This window comes from Centrocercus urophasianus, unplaced genomic scaffold (assembly GCF_019232065.1).
Source record: "Centrocercus urophasianus isolate 14NV4802_14NV808 unplaced genomic scaffold, USGS_Curo_1.0 seq_15, whole genome shotgun sequence".
Taxonomy (NCBI): Eukaryota; Metazoa; Chordata; class Aves; order Galliformes; family Phasianidae; genus Centrocercus; species Centrocercus urophasianus.
This window is the reverse complement of record NW_024884697.1, coordinates 21,574,642-21,600,657: the sequence shown is the minus strand read 5'-3', so window position 1 is coordinate 21,600,657 and position 26,016 is coordinate 21,574,642. Positions and strand designations below refer to the sequence as shown.

Genomic DNA, 26,016 nt, shown 5'->3' with positions numbered 1-26,016 from the left:
ATGTGGATATAGACAAACCAGAGAGATTAAGAGCTTTTGCAAGTTGAAGAATTCTTGTTTAAAACCTCAAGTTAGCCTACTTTAGAATTAGGTCAGATTGTAGTGTGGACTGTCTTCCAAACTGTAAATAATTGTGTGCATGTTTGTGCGTTAGAGAAGGAAAGAGGGGGAGAATCCAACAAATCCTTCCACTGCCAAAGATCCTTGACTTCTGAGTCATGTTGTGCTTGGCTTAAAAAGGTTTCTTGTGGCACAGTGTGAAAAGAGTTGGAAATCCCCTTGCATGTGAGAGAAGCTCTTGTGCAGTCCAAGCAGGAACAGCAACTGTTTACAAATTTAATCTGCAAAACAGCCTTGAGAGATCCAGAAAAGGACATAAAGCAGCTTCTATGTATGAATTTAAAACAGCTTCTGTGCCTACCAAATGATTCTCTGCAACCTGCAGACAGGGCATGGAATGTTCAAGTTACTGTTGTGTGCATTCTCGGCTCTGCCACCAGATCAGGTTGTGTTCATGTGAAACATGAAAGATTCTGTCCTGGGGGAGCTTTCCTTGGACACAGTTGTGGTTCATTTTTTCTCGCAGCAGTCTCATAGGGGGCACTGGATTCAGTCCCTAAAACTGTTCCTGAAGGGAACAGATAAATAGAAATCTATTAGATGAGAAAAGTCCATCATGTTTTCACCGCATAAAATCTCTAAGGCACGCTTTGGAAACATCTTCTTAAACATGTTATCTTGTGTTGTCTGAATTCTATTTGTCTAACCAACATTCAAGGTGGAAGTGTTAAAGCATGAAAAAAGAAACCAAATCGAAAACCAAATGTCAACCCCTACTTACAGGATGACAACTACCCCAAATGCCAGAGGAGGCAGGAAAAAGAGGCACACTGCAGTACAGAAAACAGGGTTGATATTGTGTTATGGCTCTGTGGGGTTTCTGACTCTCAGTTTTGTATTTTTGCCATTTCTGGTTGACTGTGATATTTACAGATCATAGGCAGTTTCACTGGCAAACCTCAGTGAACCTGTGATCTCTTCAGATTTGAACTTCTATCATTGCTTACACGTTTTCCTTAGCAGGAGGAAATGTTAGTTTTATCCACTAAAAATAGGGCAATAGTATTGAAAATATATACCTTCAGTTCTGTGGTCTCAACGTACAGAACCCTTGATTTGGCAAAGTCAACAGAACGGCTTGAAGTAACCCTACATTTAACTTCTTTATTCATTTGCAAGTTCAGAGACAGACTGCTGACATCTCTGTTATCCTTATGGCTCTTTCAGCTCCCTTTAGGATGCAGTGCTTCCTGTCACACACAGTCCAGGACTGTATTCAGATTCTTTGCCACCAAAATAGCTCTCTTTTTTAATTCTCTCTGAAGTGAAAGAAAGACCATCTCTTTACAAATAAGGCAGCAGTTGCACTCATTGATGTGTGTGTTCCTTTGGTGTAACTTCTAATTAATCACATTTATGGAAGACAGAAGTTAACCAAGACATGCTGTGTAGGAACAAACCACATGAAAAACTGAAGGAAGCAAAGCAGGAAACTGCAAGAAATCAGGAGAGAAACTATTAGCAATTTGAACTATAATGTTAAGGTAAAGAAAGCAAGGATAAAAAGTGTTATATTAACTGTGCAACTATAGACATTTATTTGTACTTTTTTTCATTGAATCGGATAATGTTTGCTAAGTCAGAATTTTAGTACTGAGCTGTCAGGCCTGCCCTCACTGGCAGCTCACAGAGAGTTTTCTTGCGTTTTGTGAAAAGGATCTAAAAGCCTCCAGCCTGGCTGTATTCTTTGCTTTTTGTTTTTGGTGTGTATAGCTTCTAAGTCACATCTTCTTTTCCATCCAAAGATTCTTTTTATAGGTGACTCAACCAACAGAGGGATGATGTACTATCTAATAGAAAGAGTGAATGAGACTCTTCAGGAATGGCAAAAGACTCATGATGTTAAATGTTATGATAATATCAATGAGGGAAAAACATTTATCAGTTACTCCTACTATCCCCAGTTTTGGATGTCTGCAAACCAGAGACCAACTTTTGAAAAAGCGCTAGAACAACTGCTGCAGAGGTACTGTATAAACTCCACTGCTGGTTTGTTTGTGTTTTATTCTATTCACAAATGTGTTTAACAGATTTTGGAAGTAAAGTAAGCAAACAATTAAACACAATGTGTTCAGGCCGTATTGTGTGGTTGAAAAGTAGTAGAAAATGACATCAGGCCTCTGATCAGGGTGCCAGATACAGTTCACTGAAATGCAATGCAGTGCCGTTAAAGTGTTTGCCATCTGTTTTAAGGCAACGTGTTGGTTTTTTCTTTCTGGGTTTCAGATCACGTCCGCTGGAGAACACAGACCAGACCGTACTAATTGTAGGTGGCGTTCAGTGGCTTAATTCCAATCACCTGCAAATTATCCAAAAGGTGTTGAACAGGTAATGTCATGCACTTAGTGTTATTCCATGTCAAGACTTGATATGATAAATTATGAGAAAACACCAGAAATTTTAAATGCAAACATTTCACTTGTTTTCTTATGGGTGTGGACTTAACTGACTTTGAAAGAAAAAAAACGTGGTGTCTTTCGATGTGCATGTTAAGTAAAACGTGTGTCCTGTTTTTATCTTTTTCACTTGCCAAACAGAGAAAATCTATCAAATATCCTGGTAATTATCAAATCCATAGGGATGGGCTTTCACCTCCCAGTGGATGGAATACATTCTTTATCACAGGTAAGTAACAGTATATTTAGAATGCATTTTCACAGAAGACTTGTTATTTCAGCAACCATTTCTTCTGTCTGGTCGACGTATGTTATCTCTCCTGCTGAGCAACTTCTATTTGGATCAAAGAAGGGTGTTTATATTTGTTAGTGTGGCTTACTGATGTGGATTCAAACCAATTAGCCTTATTTCATGAATTCCACTGCAATCAGAGTCATTTGAGGCACTGTGCTCAGTCAGCTGTGCCAAGAACTAGAGGAACGTCCAATATTAAGCCTTACGGCAGAGTTGAAGTTGAACTGGGGCTGGGCAGAGCACAGACCCTCCATAAGGTGATACAATCAGGCCAAGCGAGCAATACAGCAAGTTGAAATCATGCCCAAGACTTCTCAGAGTAACAGATGGGCTCATTTCAATGTACTGTAAAACTCATTCAGTTCAATATTTTTATTTACAATTTTGTTGGTGGGAGAGAGAACACGTGAAATACATGGATAAGACAAAGCTGGGAAGCACTGCAAGGTAGAACAAAGCAATTAATGCCTACCACCATTGTATGTAACACTAGGGAACAGCTTAGTCACACCTGTTGAATAGAGAAAACTCTTAGCTTTTCTAGATTATATAGAGCACTTCTATGACACTGAGATCTGCTGTTCACCTCTTCCAGCCATAATACATTACTTTGTTGGGCGTGTGATTTTTGCTATAGAGGCAAATTGTCAGATTTTGCCCAATTCTTTCTAGATTTACACTATCTGCCAGTAATCTTCACTGAATTTCTTCTTATGGATTCCAACCATTTTCTTTGTTTATAAAGATGACTAAATTATGGGACATTGGAAAAGTGGTTGGAATCCATGTGTACAAACATGGTCAAAGTAATTGCTATAGCATTCAGCAGAGTTCAGACTTAGAAGGAGAAAGAAGAACTTTGATCTTATGTAGGTGGGGCAAGGATAGAAAGACTATTAAAGGCTTCCAAAGGTTATTTTTATTCTTTTTCTCAAGCAAATTCAGGAAATTCAGAAAACTCCAGAAATCAACTTAAGTGTGCAATTCGCTATGTTTTCCTTTTCAGTATTTGAATCATATGTCAAATTTTGCATGTAGTTGGGTGCTATGGACTTCTGGATTACCCCAGCTACTCTCAAAGCCCTTCTACCTGCAATGTCAAAATGAGTTGCCTAGACAAATTTATTAGCTATAAATCTTTCTATTCTTGGTCATCCTGCAATATGTTGAGAACAAATATTCTGTTCTTTACTATGACTGTGTCTAAGATACCTATGCCATATATTCCTTTTTAAACAACAGTCTCAGTGTCTTTGATCTGAATCTGAATTTATACTTTACAAGAAAATTTGTTACATAGACAATTTCATAATAGGATTTTTTTCTGAAATATATTAACAAAATGTATATTAAAAAATTACTCAGTAATTATATTTTAAGCAGCATTGAAACATTGCCATGAAGGAAAGGAAGCTGGGCATCTACTGAAAAATAATTGCAGTTACTGCTAATTTCATTTCTAGTTTACATCTTCTCTAAATCAATCCAATTTGTTGTGCAATTGAAAGAAAATATTGTCAATTTTCTTATAACTATTTGTGTGCTGCATAACCTGTTCTAAGGAAATATATATAATGAAACTGTTTTGTCCAAAATGCAGTTTTACTATTCATTTCAATGGCAAAATAAAATAACCTGTAAAAAGTCCTTTTGAAAAACTTTGCAATATGTTATCTGGAATGCAGGCAGAAGTAAAAAACTTGTGGAATGAAAACTTGGTTATCTTGGAGACAGCAAAAACATATGGCTATGAAGTTGTTGACACGTTCATCATCACAATGGGACGATACAAAGAATTCCTGCGGGGGAAGTGCGGGTGTCATTTCCATGAGGTAGGGGTTTATGTATTTCTCAGGTATTTATGAGAGCTTTTAACTGCTTAGGAACTTAGAAACAAAAAGGTATGCAAAGAGAAGTTGCTGTTGTAACTGAAAGTTAGGCCTGAATAAAGGCTGTAGAGACAGCAGCACACATCTGGTGGCACTTGGCCACTGTGGACCAAATGGCATGGCTGCCCAACAACAGGCTGAGCTGGTGTGATGGTGGCTCTTTGAAAGAAAAACAAGCATGCTCTTCTAAAGAGGTAACTTTTGGAAAATAATACTTTATTCTTTCCAGGTTCTTACAGGATTTGCTATCCATTATGTATCTCTGCTATTTCTACATGTACTCTGTTTTTGTTTTCACAATAGTTCAGTCTCACATGTTTTGTCCTAAGCCTTCCTAACTGAGCTAGTTGGCAGACTCCCTTCAAACCATGATTTAAAATGAAAGGTTGTTCTTATTTCTGTATATATGTTTTCACATTTCTAAGAAAAAGTTATCTGGTATCGTTACAATGACAGGTTAAATTAACAGAAATGGTAAGTCATTTGTTCTCATTCTCACCCAAGTCTCTGATTTCTTTTTTTGTATGAGGTCTGTAGAGAGTGAGCACAACAGGGATGTGATAAAATATGTGAATAAGGCAATTGAGAATATATTCTTATTCTGTTTGTTCTCAGGCAGGGAGTCTTCACAGCATATTATAAGTGAGGGGATTCTGTGGATTAAATCAGAAACTAATTAGTAAACACATTATTATATTTAGACACAAAATGAGTGCCTAGGAGGCCAAACCAATGAGAGTTTGAAAAATAAGATATTTAAAGTTTTTCTGGTTTGTCAGAGATGTCCTTTGAGTATGTGGCTTGTGCTTTTGGTATAAAAGGCCACTTCCCAGGTTTTATTTGCATGATCAGTGTGTTGAAAATCTGAGCATTGCTTAAAAGAAGGCTCACAAATATTACATTACTCTCTTCAGAAACTAGGAAAATCTTTGAGGAATAAAGAGGACATATCTTTCCAGGTGCTAAAAACAAAAACAAAAACAAAACAAACAAACAAACAAAAAACCCAAAAACAAAAAAACCCAACAACTTACTTCTGATAAATAAGTATTTCTTCAGTGAAAACTGCAGTTGTGCACTCAGAAATCACCAGAAGCACCATGCCTCAGTTCAATGCTGGATCCAAGGACAGATAAACCTCCTGGATATGTATAGATAAAATCATGTGTAGCACAGTAAGAAATTGATTGTGATGCCACGAAGATCCTTATTCTTATGAACTGAACCCGAGTTGTCTCTTTATCAAAAAAACTAGGAAACGACCACAAATGTTTATATTAAAATCTGTTTAGGACCATGAAATTTGAACTGTCATGTTTTTCAAGAAGCTCACACTTCCCTTTGCATGACCATAAGACAAATGGCAAGTACACTTTGTTTCACAGCATAGAATGAAAATATGAAATGAAAAGAAATTGTTACTGAAAAGTTCAAACTGGAAGAAAAAGAAAAAGGATGCAATGAAGGATGTCTTCTTGAAATCAAGAGTTAATGATTTCATGGTATTTCACAATCAGCTGGAGGCTTTGTGTCAGTAAGAAATTTCTTAATAGAAATATCAGGAGTTTGATTTCTGACCAGAATAATGACACCAGCAATCTGAAGTATCATTTAAGAGACAGAACTCCATTATTTATTCCTTATGGAGACAATCCTAATTTTTTTAAAAAATAGAATTATCATAATAGATTTTTAAAAATTGTCAACAAAACCGATGAAATGTAAGTATCTTTCCAGCATGATTTTAGCAATTTGTTTTCTGTCAAAAGAAATGACTTAAAATAAGAATGACTGCCAAATGTTCTCTGAATCCCTCAAGAGAAGGACAAAACCTTTTGCTTACTTTGCCAAGTCATGCCTATTTTTCTGCAAGCCCTACCCTTGGCCAAGCCTGTCCCCAGGACACTGACCACGTACAGAAGCTTTGTAGCTTCACAGCTACAAAGGTGGGCTGTGACACTCAGAACAAGGTAGAAGCACTCATTCTTGCTGTACAGAAATGTCACAACAGCTGTGATGTATTTCCCTTAAAGTTCCAGAAGATGGAAATATCTAATAAAAAAGGTTTCCTTCTTTAGGCATGCACAATATGCACTGGAAAACAAGATATACTGTGGCTAATTAAACTTAGGAGTAGTTTAAACCAAGCAAACTGAAATTCAGTGCTGATGATACTAAAATTGAAGCAAAATTCTAGAGTATCCTTTTGGTGTCTGCCAGTTGGACCCTAGCATAGCAAGCCTGACCATTTTTTTGTAGCCTGTGGATTATAATTAATTCTCCCAGCCACAGCGCTCACATTAATAAATATAAGGCTTTGATTTTTCTATTTAGACATTCCACACAAAGATACAATGTCAGGGAAAAACAGTTTACCGGACAATAAATGTGTTCCCAAAAAAGAGAAACAATCAGCTGTGCCTAGCTGGACCCTGTTACAGTTTGTTGAGGCTGACTGGACTGGGAATATTATCAGACATTTTGGAGTGCGTGTGCTGAGGGCAAGCCTCACAGCTCGTTTCTACCTCAGGCTCCTCAGCACTCTCATGTTTTCAGTCCGTTGCTTTGGCCTCTGTCCTGTTTTGGGACCAAACACAGAGTACATGGTTAATTAGCTGATCCTTTAATCTGCTCTGCTTTATACATTAGGGAGGGATGAACACAGCTCAGCCCAAATGGAGCTGAGATGATGGGAATAAGTCACAGAGCAGATATTTATGCAATGAATAAATAGTTCCATGGAGTAAATGCCTCCCTCCTTTTCACCCAGACAGCTACATCGAGCCCCTTTTTGCCTACTGCCCAGATGTGGGTGTCTTCGTGGGTCATTGCTGATGCTTTCCATTTCCACCAAGCTTTTCAGTGAAATGGAGGACTTCAAAGTGAAATATTTCAGAAGCTTTGTAGGTGGAAAACAGCAGGGCATGATCAGCCATCAGCACTTCTCATGCACTTTTCCATCATTTTGCATGAGCTCATGTGCAGATTTGGCCTTGCTTAACTGCCCAAGGATCTAAACAGAGAGTGTGTGTTTCTGGGGAAGATCAGGGAAGAATTTGGCTTGTAGAGCTGTTATTAACGAGGCTTGAGAGGCCAGTGTGTTGAAAGAAACATAGATGTACCCAGGAGAATCCATCAGCCACCAAAAACCAGACTTGATCCTTGACGAAAGCAAAAAGAAAGTCCTTGAATGTTTTTGATACCTCGTTAGTTTTAACAGTTTTGTCATCAGTTTATTTCTACATCCTGGCAAATGAAGTTTCATCAGGTGCTGGAGCAGTTTCCACTAGGAAAATGGCATTTTGCCTCTGAGGTTGGAGCCAAGAACATTATGTAAAACTCCAGAACATTTCATGTTGTATGAAACCAGATGAGGTGATTAAATCTACTTTTTACTTTCACTTTCTTTCTCTTAAAAAAATGTCCTCCTAATCTCCCAGAAGACAGCACCCCTCTGCAAACTGAAGCAAGGCACAGCCATATGGGAATGGAGGGATATCTATTCTGTGCGATCAGAAAACAGGAACTGTAATGCATTTATTAGTTCTCATTTAGCTCTCACTAGCTGTTCAAATATATCCCCTGTTTGTCCTGATAAATTATTTGAGTTCCCACCAACACACTTCAGAGGGCCTTGGGTGATGCTGACAGCACAGAAATCTGCAGCAGATTGGCAAGGAGTCTAGACTCATGGGAAATTATATTGATCTGGGACAAAAAGTCTTGCATAACTCTGGATCTTTCTGCCCAAACGTATTTCTAGTTCTGTACACATATGCAAACATGATTTTGTAATTACCTCATGCATCAAAAATGCTTATGGAGAAGTAGATTTGCCAGCAGTCATAAAGATCTTATTGAAACCTATTTTTATTCAAATTTATTCCCAAATTTAATGGCAATGAAAGCATGGGCACAACAGAAGAGAAAGAAGCAATCTTGGTATTTTGATATATTAATAAGTGCTTGGCTTCTGAGTGAACATTAGATTGCATTCTTTGGAGATTATGCCTAACAGGAATGCAGTTTGGGTGATTGGTTCAAGGTGGCATCATTTTGGTTCTGTAAGACCTAAGGCCCTAACTTAGAAAAATGAACCCGTAGTAATTGCCTGGAAAAAAATAACAGCCCTTTGGCTTATCTGCATCAAATTGGTCTGAGGATATATTAATTTTCTACTTGGATAATTCCTGGTCTTTTGTTAGTTCAGCCGTTTCCATCATAGACTTTCTGCTCAGTCTTTCAAGCCTTTGAACATTTTTCCTTCATTCACATTTGCTTCTGTGTGAGTTATTCCAATCCATTTACTACGAGCCTCACTATGTATGAACTTTGTTTCTGTTTGTTCACTAACAGTAAATAGATGGGTTTTTGTTTGTTTGTTTCTTTGTTTGTTTGCTTTTCTCCTGTGCTATGGTTGATACCACAGCAAAATTGAAAGCCATCAGAGATATAAGAAATAAATTAACTGCCTGGCTCCTTTGTTACTGGCTGGGCTGGAGTTCTCTGTACTCCATCTTCCGTTGGTACAAAAATCTGTATTCTTTCTCATGAAGTTGATTCATTGTTTATCAGTGACTGTTTGTTGACAGAGCCCAGGCCTTCAGCATCATGAGACTTCTCCAGTTATGAAGCTCCTGAGAATGCTACCTCACTAGTTCTATAGATATTTGCTTATTCCATCCATACTGAACATGATAATTCCAGAGATTTATGCATACGTAGAAGCCCAAGGGGGACAGTTCTACTCCACTAAGTTACTGAACCACATCATGGTTTTGTTAGTGTGATGCCCTGAGCATCTAAGCAGAGAGAAGACTGTTAAAATGCAATTAAGTCTCTACCCTGAGAAACAAGGCACAGCCCAGTTCTCAGCCCAGCATGGAGCTGAGCCACTCTTTCATCAAGACCTGAGAGTGAGGGCATTCTAGCAAGGCCTGCAGCTTAGAAACAGCATAGGTTCCTCACTTACTGGAAACTGAGAACATCTGGACTTACACATTTCTGCAAGTCAGGGCTGTTCTGAGTTTGTATTTCACAAGGTATATGTGCAGGCAAGCTATGAAATATGAATTTGATCATTCAGATCAAATTATCCCTAATGAAGAGTGTCTAATATACTGAAGATATTACAAAGTAAACCAAGTGAGTGTGAAGGAGATACACATTTAATTTCAAAGCTTAATACGATCTTACACTTTAATTAGCATTTATTGCAACAAGTTGACCCACTAAAATAACATTTGTAAGCAACTTGCAACTCAAGGTAAGAGTATCAGAACTTGCTTTGTGGAGAACTGCCTCAACATTTGTGTAGACACAGCTGCGTATCCTTCTAGGTGCATGCAGAAAGCATTCACATATGTCACTTCTTTTGCAGGTGGTGAAATACAATCCTTCTGAAGAAAGTCCACACATAACAATGACGTTATCGAGGCACTATACACTGGGGAAATATTTCAGCAGTCAAAGCAAGCTATCACAACTGCAGGACTATGCATCAAATTCTCGGTCCCCATATCATGTCCAAGGTCCAATAAATCAAGTTTATTCTGAAATCCTTCTGAACAGGCTCTGTGCAAGTAAGAGGGGGCTTGTTAGCACGTAGCCTCCCCTGGATGTAGCACTGGGACTGGAGATATGCCACTACGTGAGTGACATAGAAGGACCACGCTGAGTTTATGACACGCTTCCTTGATTGCCTGCACATGTACCAACAGTTTGAAACATGGCATTTTTCCTAACGTGTTATGAAATCAAGATACAACTTTGGAGTTTTGTGGTTTCAAAATGGAAGGTGGAGGGATGCAAAGAGAGAGCAGAGGGGAAGTTACTTGAACTGTTGCCAAATGCTAGAACAGCTGTAGCTCAACCAACTGTTTATTAATGATAGTAAAGAGAGAGAAATATATACACTTGAACGATTTGGAAAGGACTGCTTTAGCTCTTCCGCACTATATAATTTTCTATTTATAGAGACACTGTAATATTTGATAGTATTTGGAGACTGGTTACATTCCATTTGAAAGAGTTTTATTTTATGTGGACGGGATCCCCTTCAGTATCAACCCTTTTCTATTTAGACGTTTGGTTTATAGAATTTGAAAGTGCCTTTTTGAACTTCAGTGTTTTTCCTGGAAACACTTCCCTTCTTTGTATGTTAAATGCAACAAATGTCTATTCTATTTTTTGCATTTTCTAAAGTTAATATAGAAATAGATTTCTTAGAATTGAGACTGATTGTAATTGTCTCAAGGTAACATGTAAATTCAGTGAATATGTTAACAGACTTATTTAAGGTCACAGTTTAGATGAATGGCCATGTGCAGGAAGGCTGTGCTTCATCACTTCCCATTGCAGAAGGCAGGCCACATCATAACGCAGAAAGGCTGCACCATCCTCATCAGCTCTGTGGCTGTAGTTAACTCTGACCAGATGAACATAACAGATATTTTTAAAAAACATCTGATAAATCCAGGACATGATATGTTTTGGCACAACAACAAATGTCTTAAGAGGAAGCAGTATTGTTTTCGTATGAATTAAAAGTGTGAAGATCACTTGAAAAGTAAAAAAAAAAAAAAAAAAATCAAGTACACACTAGAAATTTATATATAATTCTCCACTTGCTTCCACTCTCTTTGGAAGAGGAAGCTACAAGCAATGTCAGTGAAGATACAAATTATATCACAAAACTAATTGCTATCTTCCTGGCCTTTGTAGCAAAGAGGGGCTGCCATATGTAGAAATAAGACTAGAAATTAATGACACCACATTTAGAGTTCACCAACAAGATCCTTAAACACAGTCTGTATTCCTAGCTACAGTATTGTGAATTCTTACTCCTTCGGATATGTTAAGTCATGCAATGTGGAGTCCTGTTTTCTTAGGTAGTCAGAAGAGTCTCAGAAAGAGGATTTGGTACCCTCTAATCTAGAAGACCTCCTGCTACGTTAACAAAGCTTCTAGTTTAGGCAATGACATTATCATTAGTGAGACAGAGTGAATATATATATATATGTTTTTTTCTATAATATGCTGCTGCTATGCTTACAGTAAATGTCCCTGAATTTCTACGTAAGGCTTTTCATGAAATAGAGCGTTATAGGAAAGACAGGGTCAGGAGCTGTACATAAATACTGCAGATGTCAGTATTTGGTTTTGAGCAATGTGATTGTCTAAGGAATATAATTGTATGCAAATGCCATAAGATAGTAAACTTGGGTTTGGAACTCTGCACAAGCAAAAAAACTGCACAAGCTTTAAGTCAAGAGCTTTTATATTATGCCATTAGTATCAGTTGATGCAAAAGGCAGCCAGATATAATTGTCATTGAACTCATCAGTGACAGGAGTAGTACAATTCTGCTTCTGTTAAGATTTTCTTTGCTCATTCAAATCCACATGCTGTGGCTGCTATTGTTATGTACACAAATGTTTTTAAGGCATAACCTGTGTTTATGTGTTTGTGGTTTGTTTTTGATCAAAGACTATGGCTGAAGCATCAGCTTCAGTGAGAAAAAGAGCTGACTTTGTTATACTGTAGCTGATATTGGCAAATGTGCAATTCATCATTTCCAGTTTCACCACAAAATGGTTTACATGTGCTGTACACACAGATGTCTTAATGTCTTCCAAATCTTAATATTTTTCAAATGTAGCAAATTGGAATTCTTCTATATGTTTGCTGTTTTTTATCTATCTGTGTAGGTATTTACGTGTGTACAAATTTATTGTTACAATTTGCAAAAAATGTTTATTTAAACGAGTTGTTTGAATGTATTTTTTTATCACTGCATATGAGCCATGTAATGTTAGGAATAAACAAAGGGAACACAGGTGCCAAAGTAGATTTTTCACTATTTCACACAAAATATATATCTATTATCTAAAGGTACATGAAAGAAGAGATTTGAGATTGACATGGAGGCACTGCTTGTTCATACACATCAAAATGAAGACTAGGACAATAAAAGGATTACTCTGTCTGAATTCCAGGGAGAGCACATGTGCTGCTATTATTGTTTTGCTCTGGAATTATCTTGTCTGCTACGATATTTTGCCAGAATAAGCATTAGAATATTTCGACTGTACTCACTGGCTCATAATATAGTTCTTTCCCCCATATATTTGCCTTAGTCAAGTTATGCACCATTAAAATGGCAAAAAAAAAAAAAAAAAAATCATTTTAAGGTGAGTTCCTCTTAGTACAGACATGAATAGTCCTAAAACCGATGGAAAGATTGGCACAATTAACCTAATCAACCTGGGGAAAAAGTGCACTGAGAAGTGGTGTTTCCTGCTCAACTTCTGACCAGCAACATGTCGAGCTTAGAGTAGAATCAGGATATACTTTAAACTACAGGTGAGGGCACTAAAACTGTGCTGTAAAAAAAATAAATGCCCTGAAATACAATGCAATAATTTCAGTCATAATTGCATTCCTTTGAACTTAAGTTGAAAAATGATGTATCATCATTCAGAGAGTTACTCACTGTCTTTCACATAAGTACAAATTTTGCAGTTATTTGAGTTTTAGCCTTCTAGGGTAGAGAGCCACCAAAACCAAGTTCATCTAAATGAGTATCTTTGGAATAGCTGTCTGTAATAAAAAAAGATTTCCCTATTTGTAGGGAAATGCCTTGGCAAGTCAGCTCTGCCATTGAAATGTTGTATTTCAACTAGCTTTATTTGACAAGGAGTTGAAAGAATGATCTACAAATAGTGTTTTTACACTTAATATTCATTTGACAATGTTATTCTTTAGAATAATCTTTTTCACAACATTAAATGTAGGCCTTCTACTTTACTTTTCTGTGACATATTAAAGGCACATCAAAGACAATTTATTTGCTTAGCGGGTGGAGTCGTGGGGCATCCAATTACCTCAAGGTTGAAATAACCACTAATAGTTATGCTTCTGTTGCTATGCTGAGCCAAAGAGAATGCTTTGAAGAAGCAGATATGTATGATATTAAGTTGACTGCAGTCCAGGGATCTTTCAGATTACTTTTTTTGGAATAAAGCAATTTTTTAGAGGTGCAGTGAGCTATTTGGCATAGAATCAAGCTCCTAAACAAGCCCCTGTAGTCTCAGATGAAAAATATAGTTTGCCTGTTAGCTCTGCATCTGGCTTGTCTTACCTCATTGTTTTGACTGTATGTACCTGCTGTATTCCACTTCATCCTTTCTTTCTGATGACACGAGAAGTTCCTCTTTCACCTTAGAGAGCTCAGCTTTTGGAAACCTGAGAGAAGATTGTTGCAAATACAGGGCGATTCTTCAAAATATCAATTGTTATTGTCTTAATGTTTTTGTCATTTCCAGCAGCAAAAAATCTACTGGGTGCAGCAGAGATGGGCACACCTCTTCTGGAAGGCAGTCATTTTCTCTGAGGAATTTAAAACAGCTGTGCTGAGTACTTAAGGTCCAAGCCCTGAGCTCTTCACAGAACTTGCCTTTCTCAAGCCATATTCCACTGCTATCTTAATTTGTGGAAGGACAGATCTTAAGAACAGTCAGTGTAAAGTGCAGGCACGTTTATGTATCAGTGCAGGTACAGATCCTGCAGTATCCACTGGTTCGTCACACTATCCATTGAGCTGAAAAGCTCTGACTGCATACTGGAAAGAGGCTCTGCATTTTACCCTTACTAGTGATAGTAAAGACGGTGTCATGTGCCTAGAGAACTGTGCCTTAAAAAATACTCGAGTTATCAAGTTGAAAGGGCAGGATGAGCCCATAGGGCCACAACAGGGGCTCGTGCAGCACCATTTTGTGCTACAGTGGACCTTTCCCTTTTCTAGGTTAACTCACCTGGCAGCTTGGCTGGTTCAGGCAGCTGCAGGCAGCCCTACCTGCAATCCCTCAACCATTTCAACAGCTTTGGCAAAGTATATCATGTTAAATAGCCTGGGTCTGAAGTTAAAGTGTATGTTTAAATGAAATCTGAACTGAGGTCTTTGTGAAACACAGCACCTGCTCAGCTTCTTGATTTCCTCTAAAGCCAAACTGCTTTTAAAGGAGGTAGAATTCAGTTCCCTTCACCTGAATCTCAGATATCTTTTTGCATCTTTCGACAGCCATTTTTCCCCAGGCTCTCTGGGGACAAAATCCCCATAGCAGACGGTGTATTCAATAGTGTGATTTTTAGTTCTTCAAGAAAGATGAGGAGAGACTCTTTATCAGGATACGTAGTGATAGGACAAGGCATAACGCTTTAAACTAAAAGGGATTACATGTCAGGAAGAAATTCTTTACTCAGAATGGTGAGTCACTGGCACAGGCTGCCCAGAGAAGCTGTGGATGCCCTATCCCTGGAGGTGCTCAAGTTCATTTGGATGGGGTTCTGGGCAGCCTAAGGTAGGGGTTGGCAGCCCTGCCCATGGCTAGGTATTGAAACTGAGTTGTCTTCAAGGTGTTTTCCAACCCAAGCCACTCTACGATTCTAAGCTACATGAAGATGACACTGCAGAACTAAAAACCTTGAATGAGGAATCAAAATGCCTCAGATGCCTTTTGGCAAAGCCAGGGCAGTTACAAAGAGCTTGCTGCAGAGAAAGTGGGTGAAATGAAAGTTATCAAGAGCCCCTTAAGGTCAGTAAATTCTGAGGGATATTGTCAGAATTTGAAGACCAGATCTGTATTTGGCAGAGTTTATCACATGCAACATTCTGAAAACGTCTTTTAACTTTTCTTTTGTACTTATTATGATCAACTTCCATATTTCCTTTATGATTCACTAGGATTTAGGAGCTTAAAGTAATAATTCTGCTTTACCTGATAATGACTGTACAGACTCCCCAGATAATAAAATTGTCTTGTATTCTCTAGATCAGACAAGTTTTACTATTTCTGTGGGGTTTATTTCCTTTACTTTCACATGCCAGATCCAAAGATTGTATGTATTTACAGTTAATCCTCTGTGGCTTTAGATAAAAAGTTTTTAGTGTCTCAGATATATTTGAAGAAACCTACATGGCCCTTATTTATCCTAATAGGATGGAAAACACTTTAAACCCCGAAAGCTTGACCTTGCAAGTCATTCGGCAATGCACCACCCAGCACAATATAGCCCACAACTGGTTTCCTTCAAAAATAAACAATCACTCACATCTTTATAACTAATATTACAATGCTGTCTCCTACTGAGGTTTTTACTGGAGTGATTACAATTTGAACATGATTTGTATGGACTGATTTTTTTTTCATCTCAAGGCCTTTGTTGAGCTCTCCTTACAGCAGTGGTATCTATTGGCTACTGTAAAATCCTATTTCAATATCCTTTGTGCACTGTCTTGCCCAGTTATTATAAAATAAAGACAGAAAAGTAGATTTACTGCTGAAGTTAAAAGGTTAAATCATAACAGGTCTTACTGCTTGACCCATTATCTGTCCCAGTATACCACACTGCATCATTTCCCTGCAGTAACAAGGAGGCAGGGTCTGGTAACCTCATAATGCTGCCTGTCTGTGTGGCTCCTGAGTCTATAGAACAGTTCAGCACTGAAGTCCTGGTGGAGCTATTAAAATAGCATACCTTCAGCTACGAAAGCAGAGCCCAAACATATATTCAAAACATGTTCAGCCTCAAAGCAGGTTCAGCTTGGAAGTCAAGGATGACAAATTCTAGAGACCATCCATCTGTTTTCAGGCATCAGAGCCTGTATTTCTCCTACTTGGCTCCAGATGTTTAACTGAGGCATTTTAATTGTAAGTGTGGTCGCAATTTGTACTTATCACAGAAAGACCAATACTTGAATTGTTCTCTAAAGATATTTATACCATAATATTGCTTACTGTACAGAAAGCTTAGAGCAAGATTTAGAAGCCTTCAATAGATACCGAAGTTTTGAGAGATGAACGTCAGCTCGACAGAGGAGCAGCTGTGGGATTCATGGAGATGGAACACAAGTCCAACAACGGTTGGACTGGATGATCTTTTAGGTCTTTTCCAACCTTGGTGATTCTATGATTCTATGATTATAACATAGATGATATTTTCACATCCCCATTCTGCTCATTTAGACCCAGTGCTTGATCATGTGCCCAACACTACCACCACTAGCAAGACATGCTTTCCAGAACGGCCCAGATTTGTGCATTCTCTGCGTCTGCTCGTTGGGCTGCTCAGTCATTTGTCTATGCACTGGATCTGGAGGAAACCAGCCCTGCACGTAACCTGGAGAGTAGAACATTAAATGGTAAGTTGGGTTATGCAGGATAAAGACCCTTTATTTGCAAAAATGAAGAACAGATCTCTTTTACAGCTTTACCAGATTGCAGGATGGATGGTTCTCCCTTCACAGGGTCAAGTTAAGGTGGCAGGAATTCAATTCCAGAAAAGAAAAGAGGTTTGGTTTTTTTTTTGTTTTTGTTTTTTTTTGTTTTTGTTTTTGTTTTTTTGTTTGTTTGTTTTGTTTTGTTTTTGTTTTTGCTTTTTTGCTTTAGACACCAGATTAGATAAAAGTACCTGGTCTGCATCCAAGAGCTCCAGATACCAGCACTGATTCCTGTCATGGACGCGTATGTAGACGCTAAAGAAATTTAGGAACTGCTGGCTTTACTATGCAGTAAAAGCATCTAATAAGTATTAAAAGCCTGAACCAAACACCTTGGTCGCATATATCCTCTTTTGTCTCTGTGAAGAGCTTACTTTTCTGAGCATTTCTCCACACCTTACACACAAAAACACACTCCAGACATTGCTGCCCCATTGCTTTGTGGCTATAGCTATTCATGTAATTGCTCTCTAACCCAGCCATTCAAAACAATATAAGCCAGGATATAGCTCTACAGATTTAAGTGTGTAAACTAACCTGAGCAATTTCAGATCATTTGGTCTGGACAGCTATTAGATACCAGCTATGCCAGTAGGTGAATGGTAGTATCTCTGAAGGCACAAAGGGAAAGTGATGAGCTGGAGGCAGGACAGAGCTGACAGTCTCTCAAGTTAGCTGCAGACAGAAACAGCATCTTCCTCCACTGAAGTCATGTTGGTGGCCTTATCCTGCAGCTCCGGGGGTTACAGTGCCTGGCTTCAAACTATTACCTTTAAATGAACATGAATAAATACTTGCTAGAAATAGAAGACTAAATGAGACAAAAAGTGTCAAAATCAGGAACTTCTGAATGTTCTGTTACTGTATCTCGCTGTGCCTAGGGAGTCCCTAGGGACCATAATTAGTCTATAAAACAAGTTAACACCTGCTCCTCACACTTTTTTTTAATTAAGATTCAGGAGAGATGCGAGTCATTTTAACGAGTGATCTGTGGCTCCACAGGAGCCAGTCTGGAGCAGAGGCTGTCTCAAACAACACAGCACAGCTTGTGCAAGGCAATTATTGTACTTCCTATAGGGTATGTCATCTTTGATTCTGCTCCGGCTTGGGCAATTGAGCTTTTACCTGGGGCTTTTCTGAGGGGCGGAGTATCAACTGTTTTGTTTTTATTTGTCCCCCAGGTTCACAGCTGTTTCTAGTTTAAACTAATGTCCTCTGGAAAAAAAATTGCATTTTGACAGAGCAATGGTCACTTCAGCAATGCTAGGGCTTGCCTATGCCTTGCTCACTATCATGGCTGGGACAAAGGCAGGGACATGGGCATGTAAATCTTCATCCCTGATGGAAAACCAGTCCCCATTCCCCTGAGTACACACTGACTCAGGTGCCTTCTTGTTCTACTCAAGTGCACTGACCTGTTTAGAAGGTACCAGAACTCCTATACCTGCTGGGAGACAGTCAGTAATGTAGCAGATCCCAATGTTCCGGAAGCAAGTTCTCAGCAAGACTGAGAACCGTAAGCCAGCCCAGATGGTACCTACACATCCAACAAGAAATATTTGTGTCCTGAAGAGGTGCAAGTTTGATGTGATTTCTTCCACTTTGAAGTGGAAAACCTAACCTTGGTCTCTCCCACCATCTCCCCCACACCAGGTCTCTGCCACTTTCTGGGGTCTGGGGAAGCTACAATGATCCTGCCCCTTTCCTGGCCACACATTTTCTGGGATGTGTGTAAATGAAAACACCTTACTAAGTATTTGTTGTTTCGTTCTAGGAAACCAAAATAGTGCTGCTGGCTGTATTGGACAAGGGCTTTCTGGACAGAGTACAGAAGATTTGGGTAAAGAAAATGGGGAGAAAAATCTTCCGGCACATTTAAGTCTGTGACATTAATTCAGCCTCAAACAAGTCACTGAAGTGAAAACCATGGCTTATGTCCAAGAGGCAGTTCACTTCCATATAAACTGTAGGAAAAATCAAAGCTTGATTTACAAAGGCTATGGTACAAATACAATGACAAAACACTGGTAGATTTTTCCCTTTCTGTGCTACAAATCCTTTCACAAAATAGCATAGATGGACCAAGCCTCATTTTATTTCCATTTCAGACTCTGGAATATTGGCAGGTTTTTGCTCACTGCAGAACAACATTAATGATAGTGCAAGCTATTCTGAATAGCTAGAAATCTGATGATCTCCCTTGTTCATGTGTAATATTTTATTACTTCTGAAGGAAATGAAGACACTGAGCACAAGTGCTGGGTACCTTTCGGGATTATTTTGATATCGTACACTACCACTACAGAGGCACATAAGCAAGTATCCATCATGGTCACACGTTCAACTTCTGTTAATGAGCCTATTTCCTGGATCCACAAACTTTTATGGCTGTCTATTCCATCTATTCCAGAGTGCAGATAGTGCTGTCTGATGTGCACATCTTAGCTGGTAATTTGGTCATCTCCATCAGCTCTGAAGGACATGGTTGAGTGGCAATGGTGGTGATGGGTTGGTGGTTGGACTAGATGACGTTAATGGTCTTTTTCAATCTTAGAGATTCTATAATTCTATAAAGGAAAAGCTGTGAGAAGGTGAACATTAAAGAGAGGTGGGAATGCATTTCAGCTTTCCATGCCCTTTTACGAAAACCATTTCTTCTCTAGCTTCCCTTCTTTTGTTCATCAGTGCACGAATTCCCTCAAATCTCTCTTGGGTGCACCCTTTTTCATTGCAGAATGGCCAGTTGGTATCAAAAACCAAAGACTGGCGAAACTAAAAAAGCTAAAATGTGTCCCACCTACCTTTTTAATATTCCTTGTGCCTATAGAGGGAAAAATACATAAAGCATTTACATAGTCATATCCTTCTCTTTAGTTGGTCCTAATAAAGTGAGTATGTACTTAAACGAGGGGAAATTTCGTGTTGGTGAAGTGGAGACCTCAGTTTTAAATAGGCAGAGTTGTATTCCTGCAACACAGATTTCAGGATTCTGGTGCACAAATTGCACCAACTCTCACACTCACACATGCCTAAGTGGTCTCAGGAGTGTTACAGTAAAGCAGTCTCCCTTGTAACACATCACCTCAGCATACAGCTTAAAGTCTCTTAAAGCTTACTTCTATAAAAAAAAGTCATTTCCACAGCTCCTGGCCACTTTCTGAAACTCGCAGATTCTGTAGCTAGGGAGTAGTATTACATCTGATCCTTTTTTTGAAACCAGTTTGCTTATTTTTGTAAGGCAGGTAAATTTAAAGTTAATATACAGTCCCTCTATAGCCAGAAATGATACAATGAAACTTTGTCCTCCAAAATTGCTGCAGGGGTCTGACCCAGTAGGCACCTACTTCTCTGTTACGTTTATATGAAGTATATATAGTCTGATATAGTTTGATTCAGCAGACACTTATTTTTCTGCTTTATTTGTCCTACACATTCAGTGCCGTTTAGTTCCTTGAAAGTAGTCACAGATATCAAATAGAGACTTTAAGAAATATTTGCAAGCTCTGCATTTTATAACCAGACATGCAAATATGTTCCTCATAACTCTGAATATATTTGATTAAATTAACCCTTCATATTTAGATATCCCAACTGAGCTAGATTTCAGTATTGCCAGTTTCTGTAATTTTGCAGGTCATTTTTTATGGTAAAAACATCTGAAAAATATTTTCTTTTTGTCCTTTAAATTCAGTTTATGTTTTTATTTTAGGGTTTGGTTTTTTTTCAGTATATTTTTTCCCTCTCAGTTTCTACATTTGCCAGGAAAAAATTAATAAAGACATTACTGTCACTGCCAATGACAGCATTTTCAATCTCAAATATGAAAATAAAAATAATGCTTCTGTACTCCAAAACCAAATAATGGCATAATGGTTTTGACAGCTACAATAAAACAAAACATAAAGTTCTCTTTCATATACATTTGCACCTGAATCACACACTCAAGCTTCCTATACATAAATGAAAGCTTTGAATTACACATTCATTTATTTGTACTTCAAAACACAAACTGAGTCACTCTGCATTTTTGCTACAGAATTAGCTATATTTTTGGCTGGCATGTGATGATGGGCAGCCTGATGTTAGATATAGAAGTGCATATATCTTTGCTCTTTACACCAGTGTAAGTCAAAAATGTGTAAAAAGCACTGGAAAACTCAAGATGATGTAAAGACTTTGAGGACACCTTCTAGAGCTCATTATTTTCCTCCTTTTTTTGCTAGCCGGACCATGTCATCTTTATATTTGTCTATGAACAAATGGACCCTCTTGCTACCCTTGCAGATGAAACTGTGCAGACTGCATCAGCTGAAGAAGGTCTATGCTCTATTGAACCATGGATAACAGGAAATCCGACATTAGGGAGAAATTCTCAGTGATTATACATAGCTTACCTTCAAACTTCATCATTCAAAAATAGTTCCAGTTTGCTTCTGTAGATGCAACCATAGATATAAAAAGAATATAACGACTGTGCTCTCAAGCACCAAAGTAAAAGCACAGCTGGGGAAGGTTGATGAGGGACTAAATTCTACTGCGACTGCTATGGATAAAGTAGATTAATATTTACACAAAGTGTAAGTTAAAGGGCTTGATGGTCTTGCCTATTGTCTTTCACTAGCTAAAAAGAAGGCAGTTCTGAACCATGAGATAACTGATTTTTTTTAGCATTAGTAAGAGTTGAAAGCATTTGCTGTGAGCATATTGAAACTATAAAAATATGTCTAATTTCTAGACAGAAGTCATTAACTTGCTGCTGAAGTTGTAAATAAATTGTACATTTAAGAGGGAAACTCAATACTGTGTGCAGTATTAAAAACAGATCTTTATGACACCGCAGCACTTCATCTTACAGCTGTGTTTGTGAGTTCCTTTATGCTTCATCTGGGGAATCTTTTCTATACCACAGCAACTGCAGGGGATGAGAGTTCCCAGCCCTCTGGCTGAAGCCCAGTCTCTGCAGATGGGAGAGCGAGGGCAGAGGTTGCCAGGGGCCAGAACTGACCCACACAGGGCTAGAGCTGAGGCTCCTCTGTCAGGTCTTTTGGTGTTTGTGGGTCCTGGGATCACCTGCACCCTACAGGGCAACATGGGGACACCTTCCTGGCATTTGCCTCTGCTGGGGAGGACATTCCCCAAAGTCCTGAATGGGGCTGGGTGGCAAGAACCTTACTCTGCTGTTCGAGATGACTCCCAAGGCATGTTGCAGCTCTTCAACCATTCAGTGTCTCAAAAGGTGAGATTTAAAGTTTTCAAATAATTATTAACACAATCAGGAAGTACCAGAGGAAAAGGGGTAAAGGCACAAAACATCCCCAAAGAACCCAACCTATTCCCTTTTATCCCCGCCAGCCATTTTGAAGGTCTATGTCTGTGCTATTACAAGGTTGCTGAGATGTCAGACCTCAACTCTTTGATAACTTGCCAGTTCAGGAAAGTTCAATAAGCCGAGGGCAGCCTAAACCCTGTAGACTTGGGCATTCTGCCTGTGGCTACACACAGCTTAAACCACAACTGCCGTGCCCTATGCAACAGTGTACAAACACCACATCAGCGGTGATAGAATAGGCATGAGGTTTCCAAAGCTGAAAGATGCTCTGTGACAATGGTGCTAAAGGTTTAAGGGGGTTCAAATATTTCTGTGCACTTTCTGGAAACAAAACAAAACAAAAAAAAGTGAGACAGAGTGGATTGCTGACAAGATGAAGTAAAAAGGTGGCTCGGGAAACAGTTAACATGACACGTTTTGGAGGAGGACACAGAATGCACAGAGATGTTATATTACCATGATACAATACCTCAGGATGCTCTGCTCACGTTTCATAAAACAGTTGTGTGTCTGAAGAGCACGTGCCATGTGATGTCTGGAAAAAGATGTGATGAACATAAAGAAGAATGGATGAAAAAAAGGATTGCACAGCCCAGGGTCTGACACGAGGGTTCCCAGAAATGTCCACAGGAAGAGAAAATGTAACTGGGAAGTGGCACAGTAGAAATGCTCAAGATCCCGAATGTCATGGGTATGTGCGTATGTTTCAGGGTGAGAATGATGAAATAGAAAGTTCAAAACTCAGAAAATTGTGTCTCTTGGGCATACACACAAAACAAGTTTTGTTTTGTTTTGTTTTGTTTTCACAAGTTAGATTTTCCAAGGTATCATTGAAGCTAGAGATTTAGTAAAGTTTGGAGGAAGAGCTTGTGTTTCTACAGACAGTGAAAACATTCAGACTTTCCATAGCTAAATCAAGGAAAAAAATAGGAAGTGACTTAAAACCTGCTTTTTTGAGGTGACCTGTAACTATCCAGTAATAAAATGAACCTTTATGAAGGGATAGATTACCTTCTTACTGAGAAGCTTCTGGCACATTCGTTTTTAACAACTGCTATGTTCACCCTTGGTGAGAGAGACATTTTTATTTGGGCCTTGGGTTACATAGACCACAGCTGTATGATTTTTTTTTTTTAATCCATCAAAAAGTGGTAAGTGGCAACAAGCCCAGGATTATTGATGGACTACAGGAGAAGTGCTGAGGCAGACAAGATTAAATTAATCACAGAATCACAGAATCACCAGGGTTGGAAAAGAGCTACAAGATCATCCAGTCCAACCACCCATGTATCCCCAACAGTTCTCACTGAACCATGTCCCTCAACACAACGTCTAAATGTTTCTTGAACACCTCCAGGGTCAGTGACTCCACAACCTCCCTGAGCAGCACATTCCAGTGCCTGATCACTCCTTTGGAGAAGAAATATTTCCTAATGTCCTGCTTGAGTCTCCCCCAGTGCAACTTGAGGGCATTCCTTCCAGTCCATTGTCTAGTTACATGCAGTGAAACAGGCAAGATCACTGAAACTGGGACAAAGGGTGGGTAGCAAATTATTTGAATCCCATGCTTGGGATGTTTTAACTGTTTTCATGTAACTTGGAAAACTGTGAACTGGAAATGTGATGTCGTTTGTTCTTTCCTTCTTACCACCACCACACTGCAGCTAGCAAGTGATGACAAGCATTCTGTGGTTGTCAGCACAACGCTGTTCCCTTCTGCTTCTTCTTAAGTTTCCTCTTTCTGAAACTGGCCTCATAGGTAAATTCACACCCAGAGTGCAAGGAGGCTGATTACTCTACCCAATGCTTTTGATTTAGGTGCACATCATTACCTAGATGAATGAGGATATAATAGATTGAGCGTCTGCTTTACACTGTAAGAGCTACAAAGTGGATAATTCCAATTCAATCATTATATTCTCTCAAAGGATAAGTGACTCATTAGACACAGAACTAGCAATGAAGAGCTGAGGTCCCAACTGTGGTTTTGATGATGATGTACAGTTTGACACCTACAAGTTGAATATCTCTCTGAATCTCAGTTCTTTCATTGCAGAATGGCAATAGTTCTGTGTATGCCACTCATGTGGCAAAAAACTAACACTATGAAAGTGTTTTGTGGAAAGTGTTAATGCAGAATAGCAGCTGGGGTAGGAATACAAATGGACAGCATAGCTTCTAAGGAGCAGTACCTTTACCTGCTCTGTACCTAACATACAGTATCACTCACACAAGCGTGCACAAATACAGGACATCTTATCTGTTCACTCAGAAACCCACAGCAGACTTTCACATCCAGTAACAGAGTAGCTGTGCTACACCCTAGGAAGAGTCTGACACTGATTTAAAACTGCATAAGGACCACCTCTCCCTTCTAATATCACTCAGGTTCTTTCATAGAGTGGAGCTGTGTCCACCATAAACTCTGAGAGGTTCTGCAACACTAACCAGGAGCAATCCTCCAATCTCACACACTTCATGTTAAAAATAATAATAATAATAATGAAGTATCATGAAAAACTAGAGGCAAATTTTCTCAATTCTCACACCTCCCAGAGTATTTCCCATTCTCTAGACAAGATAAACTGATAAGTGGAATAAAGGTGCACTGCTATTAACTATGATGTTATGACTAATTTTGGTTTTCAGTAGTAAGTGGGATGTGGGTGGAGTCAGAATTAAAACCTGTGGTCGTTTTCTTTTTTTTTTTTTTTGCATCTTTCACACCCCTCTTAGTAATGCTTTGAAGCTTTATCAGCATTCCCTTGACACGTTTTGCTTGATACAGGCATGCCAAAAAATATCTCTGTGGAGTAACTCTAGACACTGCCAACATTTAGACTGCCTATGTCAGAGAACAGAATTTGCCAGCAGCACTTCAGGCTAGACCAGGCTCTGAGCGCCCTGATCAAGCTGTAGGTGTCCCTGTTCATTGCAGAGACATTGGACTAGATGACCCTTAAGGGTCCCTTCCAACTCAAAGGATTCTATAAGAATATGGATCTGCTCCCAGAATGCAAGCAGATCTCAACTTCTCACGTGCATGCTGGAAAGAACCATCTGGACTCCAAAGCCAGCCTGAGCCTCCCCTGCCCCAGGCCCAGCCCTCTGACAGTGCATCACCAGCAGCAGCAGTAGATTGCCAGAAGAGCTGCTCTGCAACTGCTTCGGCAACGGGCATTGAAGTTATTGGCTCCAGCAGACTTCCTTGGAGATCTCGTGAACATTAGTATAGAATAGAAAGGATGTTGAGAGGTCTGCTTTGTCCTTGCCTTTCCAGTCCTGTTTTTCCCTTTTTTACAATGCACGTAGAAAATGTGAGTCTGTATATGGTGCTGTGCAGTGATTATAAAGACAATATTAAGGGATGGCTTTGAAATCTTTACATATATTTGTGAGGTCTCTGTCTGCCACCATGAACCAGAGGCACTTCAATTGCTGTTTCAGGCACCTGCAAGCTCAGTGTGTCGGATCTACAGTAGCCACAGATGCAAATACTTTCATGCTACATATGCTAAAAAAGAAAGAAAGAAAGAGTGAAAGTGAGAATAATTTTAAACCTCTGGACAGAGAAGATCTTGGGGGGCTCTGAATGGGAGAAGGATATCTCTCTCTGCCCTTCTGCTGCCAGTCTGGCATTACTGAAGGCCTAAAACTTGTTTGCTGAGACATCACCTCACAGATATTGCACTGGGGGTGTTGGGAGC

The 26,016-nt window shown here is 39.1% G+C and overlaps 1 protein-coding gene across 4 annotated transcripts in view; it reads left to right on the top strand.

Annotated features, from left to right (window-relative positions):
- The window catches only part of CPED1 (cadherin like and PC-esterase domain containing 1), a 144,053-nt gene extending 130,064 nt beyond the window's left edge, over window positions 1–13,989 (top strand). For all 4 annotated transcript variants that reach the window (XM_042815426.1, XM_042815428.1, XM_042815427.1 and 1 more), the window contains 5 exons: window positions 1,866–2,086; window positions 2,347–2,448; window positions 2,658–2,745; window positions 4,497–4,643; window positions 10,081–13,989. In XM_042815426.1, coding sequence (XP_042671360.1) covers window positions 1,866–2,086; window positions 2,347–2,448; window positions 2,658–2,745; window positions 4,497–4,643; window positions 10,081–10,308 — 786 coding nt within the window. In that variant the 3' untranslated portion in view covers window positions 10,309–13,989. The remainder of the gene's footprint in view (window positions 1–1,865; window positions 2,087–2,346; window positions 2,449–2,657; window positions 2,746–4,496; window positions 4,644–10,080) is intronic.
- The last annotated feature ends 12,027 nt before the right edge of the window (window positions 13,990–26,016 follow it).